The sequence below is a fragment of the Tupaia chinensis genome, unplaced genomic scaffold (genome assembly GCF_000334495.1).
Source record: "Tupaia chinensis unplaced genomic scaffold, TupChi_1.0 Scaffold139431_1, whole genome shotgun sequence".
NCBI classification, from domain to species: Eukaryota; Metazoa; Chordata; class Mammalia; order Scandentia; family Tupaiidae; genus Tupaia; species Tupaia belangeri.
The window spans coordinates 1,623,881-1,636,212 of NW_006199316.1; the positions used below are offsets into that span (position 1 = coordinate 1,623,881).

Sequence of the window (12,332 nt, forward strand, 5' to 3'; positions counted from 1 at the left end):
TGTTTTTATATATATATATATATATATATATATATATATATATATATATACACACACACACACACAAATGGTTCTAACCACGTCTTGGGGAGGAATACTAACAGTGTTACTCTTGAGGGGCGGTCTTCGTAAAGCAGAAGCAATTCTAAGCTTGTACAGAAATGATTGGATTTCATGTATTTTGAAGTGTTCAGTTCAATTCCTGGCTCATAGATTTTCTCCATCCCCCTCCCCGCCAAATGCCCCCACACCCCAAGATCTCCGTTTTCTCATTAGTAACAGATGGGGTTTGGACTAACTTTTTTTCCAAAGTCCCTTTTCTCACTGAATTTCTAAGAGTCTCTGATTCTATGAATCTTGGCAGATGGTTCTTTGGGAAATTAAAACAAACAGAAGTGGGGGAAAGAATACCCACCCTCCAAAGCCTTTTTGCCTGAGGCTAAGAACTTGCATCTGAATTTGTAGTTGCAAAGGAAAGCTTTTATCAAGAAGACTGCAAATTCCCAGGAAAGAGAGGGCTGAGAAGAGGGCTGGGCCTTAACTGCAAGTGATGGAAGGTGGGAAATTTTTCTATGGAGCCTTTAGGAAAAACACTGAAAGTGTGTTTATGCATTGGTTTTTCTACAGTGGTTTTCTGAAGAGTTGGGTAAGTTACTCTTCCTTCTCACCACCTTTACACATCCATCCCAGACTTCAGTGTTGCAACCTGGGAATGATGAAACCGCAAGCAAGAACAACCCCTTTCATGTCTGTACAGTTTTTCTTTCTCTTGACAAGTGTACTTGCATCCAGCAATAAGGCTTGGAGTCAGAACAGAGTTCTAGTCCCAGCTTTCCCTCTCTGAACCTCACCTTCCTCCTCCGTTAGTGTGGTCAGCAATCCCACCTCATGTCACGTGAAGATTAAGAGCTCTGGTGTGCACCACACAGCTTGTGCTGGACTATTTCTGTTACCTTCCCAGCATGCCACCCTGCCCTCCTTTCCCCTTTCAGGGTACTCGTGTAGTATTAAGTTAGCGGACTCCACCTTAGGGTTTAGCAATAGATCCTGTGACCTAAGCTAAGCCAATCAGTGCATTCAGTGCCCCAGCCATAGTGACTGCTTCAGGGCTTCTCATGTGATCTAAGCCTATCCAGCTGGAGTGTATCTCAGGATTTGTGAAGAAATTTTTGGAGTAACAGATGCTCTTTTGGTTGTTGTGCTGGATGTGTGTATTCGTGGGTTGGGTGGTGGATACTGGGTTACCTATAGCCCACACAGAGGCTAAGAGAGTTCAAGTGAGAATTTGTATTGTCTTTTTAATCAGTGGTTGCAAATCTTTCCCCACATGCTAAAATCTTGTTTGTTTATATAGCATCTCTCTTTTGTACACCCTTGTTTTCTTTCTTTTTCTTTCTTTCTTTCTTTTTTTTTTTGGAGAGGTTTTTGCTATAGGGCACATGCACTCACCAGAAAGACAGCAAGAGACAGAGGGACAGAAAGCAAGAAATCACCCTCCAGGGGGATGGCCACGCTGCAATCCCTTCTCCTCCATTCTCCTCTCGGAATCTTGGGCACGCATGCACACGCACCTGGTGTGAGTTTAAGCCACCAGGTCCGCGACTCGAACTGCAGTCGACTACATGGGAGTCCAGCAACATAGCCATTACGCCAACTGCTGGTCCCCACACCCTGGTTTTTCTAAGTGTGGAATAAAACCAATGACAAAAATCAATTTGTGGGTCAGAACCAGCACTTTTTTAAAGGTCTCCCCCCTCCCCCAATAGGGCACATGTGCTTTCTGGAAAGACAGACAGTGAGAAGCAAAGTGAGAAATCCAATTACTGCCCCTGGAGGGGATGCCAACACCACAGTTCCTTCTCCATTCTCCTGGGATTCTGGGCATACACATGCATGTGCCTGGGATTCTGGGCACATGTTCACATGGGTCTGGATCTAGAACTGTGGTCAGCCACAATGGAGTCCAGCCATTCTGTCCTCTGACTCCTCATTTTTATTGAAATGAGTTAGACTAGACTAGAAAAAATAAGAGTACATCATACTTAAGCATTGTTTTGTAAATCTTTTGTCTGAATGTTTACTGTGATGTAAAACCTTTTCCTATGATGGGCTCACAGTCCAGGGAAGTGGAAAAGTGGCGATGGGGCGCATGTTCTGTGCAGGTGGCAAGCACTGTACTGGACCCCACTTTGTCCCATGCGCAGGTCTGGCACATGGTAAGTGAAAATAATGTAACCATTGCTGAATTTAACTGACTAGAAAATAGAACCCAAACTGCAAATGTCGGTCATTCCCTGGGTGATTGGTTGCTTTGTTAAAGACCAAACTGGGAGACCAACGTGATATCCTGGAAAGTGTTCTTGAGTCCAAGAGCTCTGGACTTGAGCCCAGCTTCAAAGACCCCATCCGTGTGACTCTGGGCAAACTCTTCATCATCTGGATCCTCTCATGTGTCATCTGCAGGCCGGAGATAGTAAGCGACCTCGTAGGGTTGTTGCAAGGCTTGAAGGAATCATATATACCAGAATCATATATACCAGGTCCCTCAGTGCTGTTCTACGTGCATGGTAGCGTACAAACAAGAAGGAGCCAGAGAGTAATAATATGTTGGCAATTTGCCATGTTTGTTTTGTAGACTTGTACATTTTCCTATTATACCAGTGTTTGTTGCTTTGTTTTTTCAGCTACAGTAACCTGCCAGGACAACTCACAAGAAACTCACTGGAGGGTGAGGCAGGGGATGCGCTTAATACAGACATGTAATTCCGTGTAATGGAAATGTCATCTTAGTCCATCAAGTTTCTCGAGAACGAGCAGCCAGGCTGAGCATGGTGAATGCTGTGAAACACCGTTAGGACATTCATGATGACCCACAGGCCCCAAGCATGATTTTATCACAGCTGCCCACCACCTCACTCTCCCTTCTTCTTCCCTTGGGAGGGAGAGTGAGGTGATGGGGGCAGTTGTGATAAAAAGGTTTTACATCACAGTAAACATTCAGACAAAAGATTTACAAAACAATGCTTAAGTGTGATGTACTCTTATTTTTTCTAGTCTAGTCTAATTCATTTCAATAAAAATGAGGAGTCAGAGGACAGAATGGCTGGACTCCATTGTGGCTGACCACAGTTCTAGATCCAGACCCATGTGTTGTTGTGCTGGATGTGTGTATTCGTGGGTTGGGTGGTGGATACTGGGTTACCTATAGCCCACACAGAGGCTAAGAGAGTTCAAGTGAGAATTTGTATTGTCTTTTTAATCAGTGGTTGCAAATCTTTCCCCACATGCTAAAATCTTGTTTGTTTATATAGCATCTCTCTTTTGTACACCCTTGTTTTCTTTCTTTTTCTTTCTTTCTTTCTTTTTTTTTTTGGAGAGGTTTTTGCTATAGGGCACATGCACTCACCAGAAAGACAGCAAGAGACAGAGGGACAGAAAGCAAGAAATCACCCTCCAGGGGGATGGCCACGCTGCAATCCCTTCTCCTCCATTCTCCTCTCGGAATCTTGGGCACGCATGCACACGCACCTGGTGTGAGTTTAAGCCACCAGGTCCGCGACTCGAACTGCAGTCGACTACATGGGAGTCCAGCAACATAGCCATTACGCCAACTGCTGGTCCCCACACCCTGGTTTTTCTAAGTGTGGAATAAAACCAATGACAAAAATCAATTTGTGGGTCAGAACCAGCACTTTTTTAAAGGTCTCCCCCCTCCCCCAATAGGGCACATGTGCTTTCTGGAAAGACAGACAGTGAGAAGCAAAGTGAGAAATCCAATTACTGCCCCTGGAGGGGATGCCAACACCACAGTTCCTTCTCCATTCTCCTGGGATTCTGGGCATACACATGCATGTGCCTGGGATTCTGGGCACATGTTCACATGGGTCTGGATCTAGAACTGTGGTCAGCCACAATGGAGTCCAGCCATTCTGTCCTCTGACTCCTCATTTTTATTGAAATGAGTTAGACTAGACTAGAAAAAATAAGAGTACATCATACTTAAGCATTGTTTTGTAAATCTTTTGTCTGAATGCTTACTGTGATGTAAAACCTTTTCCTATGATGGGCTCACAGTCCAGGGAAGTGGAAAAGTGGCGATGGGGCGCATGTTCTGTGCAGGTGGCAAGCACTGTACTGGACCCCACTTTGTCCCATGCGCAGGTCTGGCACATGGTAAGTGAAAATAATGTAACCATTGCTGAATTTAACTGACTAGAAAATAGAACCCAAACTGCAAATGTCGGTCATTCCCTGGGTGATTGGTTGCTTTGTTAAAGACCAAACTGGGAGACCAACGTGATATCCTGGAAAGTGTTCTTGAGTCCAAGAGCTCTGGACTTGAGCCCAGCTTCAAAGACCCCATCCGTGTGACTCTGGGCAAACTCTTCATCATCTGGATCCTCTCATGTGTCATCTGCAGGCCGGAGATAGTAAGCGACCTCGTAGGGTTGTTGCAAGGCTTGAAGGAATCATATATACCAGGTACCTCAGTGCTGTTCTACGTGCATGGTAGCGTACAAACAAGAAGGAGCCAGAGAGTAATAATATGTTGGCAATTTGCCATGTTTGTTTTGGTAGACTTGTACATTTCCTATTATACCAGTGTTTGTTGCTTTGTTTTTTCAGCTACAGTAACCTGCCAGGACAACTCACAAGAAACTCACTGGAGGGTGAGGCAGGGGATGCGCTTAATACAGACATGTAATTCCGTGTAATGGAAATGTCATCTTAGTCCATCAAGTTTCTCGAGAACGAGCAGCCAGGCTGAGCATGGTGAATGCTGTGAAACACCGTTAGGACATTCATGATGACCCACAGGCCCCAAGCATGATTTTATCACAGCTGCCCACCACCTCACTCTCCCTTCTTCTTCCCTTGGGAGGGAGAGTGAGGTGATGGGGGCAGTTGTGATAAAAAGGTTTTACATCACAGTAAACATTCAGACAAAAGATTTACAAAACAATGCTTAAGTGTGATGTACTCTTATTTTTTCTAGTCTAGTCTAATTCATTTCAATAAAAATGAGGAGTCAGAGGACAGAATGGCTGGACTCCATTGTGGCTGACCACAGTTCTAGATCCAGACCCATGTGCACATGTGCCCATAATCCCTTGGAACTGTAGCTCTTAGCACGACATTGTAGGATCCTTCCCTCCAAAATAGTAATCCTATTACTGTTGGCAGAGAAGAGGTCCAGACAGGGCCACCAAGTGCAGGGGCTTCCCTGGAAGCCATGTCCATAGGGGCACTCATGTGAGCTACACCCATTGCCTCTCTACACTCCGTACCTGCTGTCCTCTCTCCCTGCAACGCCTTTCTCCTCATTACCTGGTGAGACACCACTCAGAAGCCAGCCTCGAATGTCAGCTGGTCTGTGACGCCTTCCCAGAACTCACTGGGAGAGCCAGTTGCTCCCCTCTGTGCTTTGGTGGCTGTTTGCGCAGACCTTTGCTCTGGGCCACCTCACACTGGACAACAATTGTGTGCCTTTCCTTAAAGTGGGAATTCCTGGAGATCAGGGGTCATCTTTCTATCCCGACTGCCTAAAGCAGTGGCCACACAAAAGATTTACAAAACAATGCTTAAGTGTGATGTACTCTTATTTTTTCTAGTCTAGTCTAATTCATTTCAATAAAAATGAGGAGTCAGAGGACAGAATGGCTGGACTCCATTGTGGCTGACCACAGTTCTAGATCCAGACCCATGTGCACATGTGCCCATAATCCCTTGGAACTGTAGCTCTTAGCACGACATTGTAGGATCCTTCCCTCCAAAATAGTAATCCTATTACTGTTGGCAGAGAAGAGGTCCAGACAGGGCCACCAAGTGCAGGGGCTTCCCTGGAAGCCATGTCCATAGGGGCACTCATGTGAGCTACACCCATTGCCTCTCTACACTCCGTACCTGCTGTCCTCTCTCCCTGCAACGCCTTTCTCCTCATTACCTGGTGAGACACCACTCAGAAGCCAGCCTCGAATGTCAGCTGGTCTGTGACGCCTTCCCAGAACTCACTGGGAGAGCCAGTTGCTCCCCTCTGTGCTTTGGTGGCTGTTTGCGCAGACCTTTGCTCTGGGCCACCTCACACTGGACAACAATTGTGTGCCTTTCCTTAAAGTGGGAATTCCTGGAGATCAGGGGTCATCTTTCTATCCCGACTGCCTAAAGCAGTGGCCACACAGAGGAAGCACTTGGGAGTGAAGGGAACTTCCATGACAGAGGTGGTAAGAGGGCAGCTCCACAGACAAAAGAGGGAGAGACTACTGAGTTTGCAAAGTGGGATAGGGCCCATTCCTGCCCACCATGAACTCTCATCTACAAAAAGCATGCCCATGTGTAGACCTGCTACCACGCTCACCCTTGAGATCCTCTGAGGCTAACCTGGGGAATGGCTGCTTGTTGGGATGACTGTGGCTGCCAGGGACCTGCCTGCTGCAGGACCGGGGGAGCACACTATACTCAAGGGCACAGCAATGGGAGACAGACGTAAAATCAGAGGGCAAAGGGAAGGGAACCAGCATGAACCAGGCACTGTACTTGGCACTTTATAAAATGCATCTCATCTCACCCTTGCAACCACCCACCCACCAGGTAGGTATTCGTTTTCTAGTCTATGTGTTCTTTACCCCCACCCCTCTTTTTTTTAGTGGTTGCGCTAGGGTTTATAATATATTTAACTTATCAGATTCAAAGTAAGTATTTTACCCTCAATGTCTACATAAGGAAAGTGGAATTGAGTCTAGTTAATTTTCGTAACATATCATGGCTTAAAAATGATGGGACCTTCAGTGAGTTCTGTCTGCCTCCAAAGTCTGAATTTTATATTATGTCATTCCAATCTAGAACTGATGTTTTTTAAAGCCATACCTTAATCCAACTTAGCTGGGACTCATAGCCACCTTGACCTCTGTGCATGCTTTCCAAAGGGTGCATGCAAGGGGTAAGATATTAGGGTCATGGTGACAAAAGGGCTTTCATGGTCAAATAGGTTTGAGAAATAGTAAGTACATGAAACAGTTCTCTCCACTAGAGGACTTCTCAGAGCCTTTCAAAAGCTAAAATGTTCTATGAAAATTTGAGAATGATGGTGCCCTGGTCAAATTCATGTTTTCCAGAATATTCTCTAGAAAATTATTCTCTAGTGTTTCTTCAGACATACTCTGGAAAATGGTTCTCTAGGAGAAAGTCGGTATTTCCCATCACCCCCTATCAGCTCTCTCAAGGAAGCCCAAATCTTGTCAGAGGACCAGTGCAATTGAGTGGGTCCCACCTTCCCAGTGAGCCTCGATCCTCACCTGTCATGAAGCACTTGATGTCCTGAGAGTTGCTGATGGGGTTGTTGTTCTTAAACATGTAGAGGTTAAAGGGCATGATGTTGCTGCTACTCAGGTGCTTCCACAGCTCGTGGTCTGGGCTAGTCCAGCGTCCAGCCAGCACATCATAGTCCCGTCGGCCCATGTGAACGAGCTTTGTGAGTGGATCATAGAGGCCGCCATGGTAGCCGATGATGATCTGGAAGTTGGGGTTGGTGTCCATGTAGATCTCCCCATAGGCCGTATACAGGATCTGCTTGATCATCAAGCCTGTTCCACTGAAGACAGCAAGAGGGGTCCCGATGTTGTCACAAGCGATGTAAAACTCATCGCCACTGCTCAGCTCCATGGCAAAGAGGTGTCCTTGCAGGTCGTAGTAGAGGGACGTGATCTCGGAGCTGGAATGGTTGTAGAGGTGGGTGACCTTGGTGGGGTTGGTCAGGTCTGCATAGAAGAACTGCAGGTGGTGGCTATGGCTGCTTTTGCTGGACACCCGCCGCCCCAGGCCATCGTAGCGGTACCTGACACTCCAGCCACCAGCTCGGTTGTAGGCCTTGATGAGCAGGCCAGCTGAGTTGTACTCGAAGACATCACTGCCCCGCTGCCTCAGGAAGCCGTCCTCATCCATCCTGTATTGCACATCCCCCAGCCTAGTGATGCGGTCACGGAGGTCGTACCGTAATGGCGTAAGCCGTGCGCTGTTGCCAGGGCTCAGTAGGTGCAGGTTCCCATTGAGATCGTAGCTATAGCGCCAGAGCGGCTTGTCATTGATGGAGACTGTCTGCAATTGGCCATCGGCGTCGTATTCATAGGAGTAGCGGGTAGTGTTGGCGTAGGGCCCCACCTTCAGCTCCTTCTTCACCACCCGCCCCATGTTGTCATACTGGACGGTCATCCAGTACATGAGTGAGCGGAAAATCTCATACTGCACTTCCTTCATCCTCCCGTAGGCGTCAAAATGCTTGGTGTGTGTCATGACTGCCGTGGTGATGATCTGGTTGATGTCATAGTAGATGACGCCAAACTTCCCGAACTGCTCTGTCTTGCCTGACACGTCGTCATAGCGATACAGATCTATGGGCAGCGGGGTCTCGTTGATCACAGCCTGCATGCTGGTCACCCGGAAACTGTTGTCATAGTTGTAGTCAAAACGGGCGTTGACCATGCCTTCCTCAGTGAAGCGGAAGATCTGCCGGTCGATCAGGGGCCCGATCTGCCGGTAGCGGATGGTGCAGGTGAAGCCCTCGTTCTGCAGGTTGATGGTCTTTAGCATGCCTGCCGTCTCGTCGTAGGTGAAGCTCACCTTGGTGGTGTCGTACAGCGTCTCGGCCAGCTTTGACAGCTTGCCGTACTTGTATATCACCCTGCGGCCAGTGCCCAGGTAGTAGGTGTGGAGGAGATGCCCGTCCTCCGTGAAGTCCTGTATGACGGAAGCATTGCCCTCGGGAGGCTGGTAGATGTTCCTGTAGTAACCCACTGAGCGGATGGTCTCCAGCGTCTGCCGGGCCACGTTGGGCATCGTCACAGAAGATAGGCGGTCGTTCTTGTCAAACTCAAAGATGTACTGCCTCTGGCTGTGGAGCAGCAGCACCATGGACTGGAGGGAGAGGAAAAGCAAGTGATGAGAGGAGGGTGGTGAGAGGAAAAGGTAGGTCTGTGTACCCGGGGTTCAAGAGAAGGGACCAATGTCCAAGGACACTGAGTGATCCTCCTGAGTTCCGCTCCAGCCAGAGCTTCCCAACTGGTGTCCACGGGATCCTGCAAATGGGCTGCAGATGTGCTAAGAATCCTCCCAGTACTCAGCCGTGGCAGGACTCGGGGCTCCCCGGGGCTCCAGAATACTCAGGCCATCTGCTGTGGGGAATCAGCCTGGGAGTGTGCCTCTGTGTGTGGTCTGTGTAGTCTACACTGGACTGCTTTTGTGTGTGATGGGCTATGAGGAGGGTCAGAAGCACTGAAGTCTTTGTGACAACTTCCCAATTGGCTTCCTTGCTCTGGACTTCTGAAATCAGTCTTCCTATTTAAGCAAGTATAAGTTCCCTACGACCCAGTTTGACAGTGTCTTTTGCTAAGCAGTTGACTCCCCATGGCCCATGGCATAAAGACCTAGTCTGAGAAGGTCATGTTAGGCTTTGCACAATCATTTCTGTAGTAACAGGTTATATACACGCCCTGGAGTGGAGTGGGCTGTGATGGGAATGGAGAACATGGTTTCTAACAACACTCATTGTGGGGCTCTGGGAGAGCTCTTCCCCTCTCTGGGTTCAGCCTTTCAGTGTGCTAGATGGCCTCTGAGGTCTCTTTCTTAGCACTTCCACCCATCATTGCTCTCAGAGGTGCTCACCTAGCACTTGGTAGAAGACTTACTACTTGGATGGGTAACCAGGAGCCAGAAACAAAGCAGGGATCTGGTTACCAGAACTGGGATACCAAGCATGAACTTTCTCAGTAAAAAGTCAGCAGATAACAGCCTAGAGGCATCTAAGTAGCCAAGCTACCATTTTCTCCTATTAGGGACCAACTTTCAATTTCAGGTCAGTTCTGATTTTGCCCTAGGATAGGATGAATCCTGAAGCAGAAGAGAATTACTAAGCCAGGCCCAGCACTGACACTAAGATCGAAGCACTCCTGCATAAGTACTGATCCCTAGGCTTCTGCCTAGTTCTCCAAAACTGGACTGCACAGTGTGCCCTGGACCTGGGAGCACAGCCCTGCCCTGGGTCTGGATCCTGAGTCCTGCTCTCTAAGTCCAACCAGTGTTTTGTCCCACTCCCAGTTCCACCGTATCAGGCAGGGCTGTCATTTTCTCCTGCCCTAGAACCCCCACCTGCCATGCCATCACCATGATCCATCCTGATACCTCCGGGACCCCTTGGCCCTCTATGGCAGATTTTCCTGAGCATTCCCATTGAGAGGCCACACAGGTCAGATCTATCTCAGAGGTCAGCAGTCTGGGCCTCATCACATGGCAAGCCACAGTGATTGGCCTCCTTTTAGCAAGGCCAGTGATGAGGAAGACAGACACCTGCCTTCTCTAGGTACGTGTAGCTCCACGTCTTCCCATCAGCAAAGATTCTGGATGTGATGCGACCCGCCTGGTCATACTCCATCCTCTCAGACATGATGCCTCTCTGGATGCCGGCAATGTGGCCCCCGGGGGAGTAGGTCACGTTGACACCATTCAGCCTGCTGCTGGGTGACCAGAGGCTGGGCCGCCCTGACTGATCATACAGGATCCGAAGGGTGAACTTGCGGTGGTCGTCATAGATTTTCTCTGTGCGTGTTACACGGTCAAAGTCCAGAGACAGGAGGTTTCGATTGTGAACCTAGAGAAGGGGTTGGAAGGAAAGAGAAAATGAACTAGACATTGAGAACTTGGGTCTGATGGCCAGCATGGCTCTCGGCTGTGCTGACAAGCTTCTGCATAGGGAAGGTAGCCTAGGTCCTGGATGTCAACAGATAAGGGTTTGGGTCCTGCCTATCACCCGGCAGCTGTGTGCCAATCGCGATGGCTGCTGAAAGGGTAAAGACAGTGTAGATGTTGGGCAACTAGAAACTATGACTAAGGGGATTCATATGCTTTTGTAATATGATTATTTTTTAAAAGAATTATTCATTTATTCCATTTTCTTTGTTGTTACTCTTTTTGATTTTGGCCAGAAAGAGACACAGAGAGAGAAAGGGAAAGTGAGAAAGCAAGCCTCCAGATCCGGAACTCGAATGAGGGTCGACCATGTGGGAGTCCAGTGCCTCAACCACCACACCACTTGCTGGTCCCACTAACATGATTCTTTTAATAATGACATATAAACAAGGCAGGTCCTGGGCCAGCCCATGCCTGGTGATCCCCAGCCCAGAGCATGTGTGGATCCCACATGGCTGACTGTGTGGTTCGAGTCTTAGACTGAGTGACTTAATGTAACACTCCAGGCATGTGTTGTACATGTACCAAATCCTGACAGGATGGAGAAATGGAGAAGGGACTATGCCATGGCCATGCCCCATTAGGGGGTGCTTTCTCCCTTTCCCTGTCACTCTCTTTCTGGCAAGCATATGTTCCCTCTGACCAAACAAAGAAAAACACAAACAAACGAGTTGGCTCTCTGTCTTCTAAAAAGGGAGCCACCAAGTAGGGACACCAATAAATGCCTGACAGGTCTATTCTGTGCCTGACACGTGCTAGTGTTTGACACTGAGGAGATCAATGCCCAGGGAAGTAAGGGGTGTACTCCAGATCTCATGGCTGGTAAGTGCCTGAGTCTGGCCTTGACCCTTAACACTCACAGTGTCAACAAATACTCCATGTCCTCTGAGTGAATCCTTTCTTTGGGACTTGGACTTCATATCCCCTTTGGGGTCTTTTCTGCCCTTGCCACCAATAGACGAGGGGACCCCTGTCAGCCCAGAGCACGCTGTTCTCCTCTTTCTTGGAGGCCCTAGTATAGTAGGTGTTTGAGTCTGGTGGCCACTCTGGCTGTGGGCTGCCAGGGACACAGTCCTCGCCTGGGAACAATTTGCTGCTGTCAAGAACATGAACTCCTTGGGTTGTTTCCACCCGGGCTGCTAGGCCAGCACACAATTCGATTTCCTTTCAGAGTCAGAAGTATAGGGCTCCCACAGAGGTGGTGGGAAGTCACAGTTTTCATATTTCAGTTAAAAAAAAAAAAATAGACGTGAGGGATGTGTTTCTGTATTTGGGTCCAGCCCTTAGGCACTGGCAGCCCCTGAAGCACTGCCAGGTACTCACAAGCTAAAGTGCTGGTTCCCTCTAACTGGTGCCTCTTCTTACGGGGTATTTGGGCACATTTCAGTCTCTTCCACCAGTCACTAACTAAGTTTGACAAGTAGTAGGGAAACCCAAGAGGCAGGCAGATAATTAGGTTACATGATGCAAAATGTCTCCCATGGACTGAGGTTAGAAAAAGTCCCCTGAGGCCCTGTATGCTTTTTTTTTTAAATATGCATTTTTAAAAAAAAATTTCAAACAGTTTTCTTAGTTTTTGTCCTCATGAAAATTTTTTT

General features: G+C 48.0%; 1 protein-coding gene across 1 annotated transcript in view; it reads right to left on the reverse strand.

Annotated features, from left to right (window-relative positions):
• Window positions 1–12,332, reverse strand: part of TENM4 (teneurin transmembrane protein 4) — a 665,800-nt gene that overhangs the window by 6,925 nt on the left and 646,543 nt on the right. The window contains 2 exon segments of the mRNA XM_027765687.1: window positions 7,293–8,907; window positions 10,340–10,636. Coding sequence (XP_027621488.1) covers window positions 7,293–8,907; window positions 10,340–10,636 — 1,912 coding nt within the window.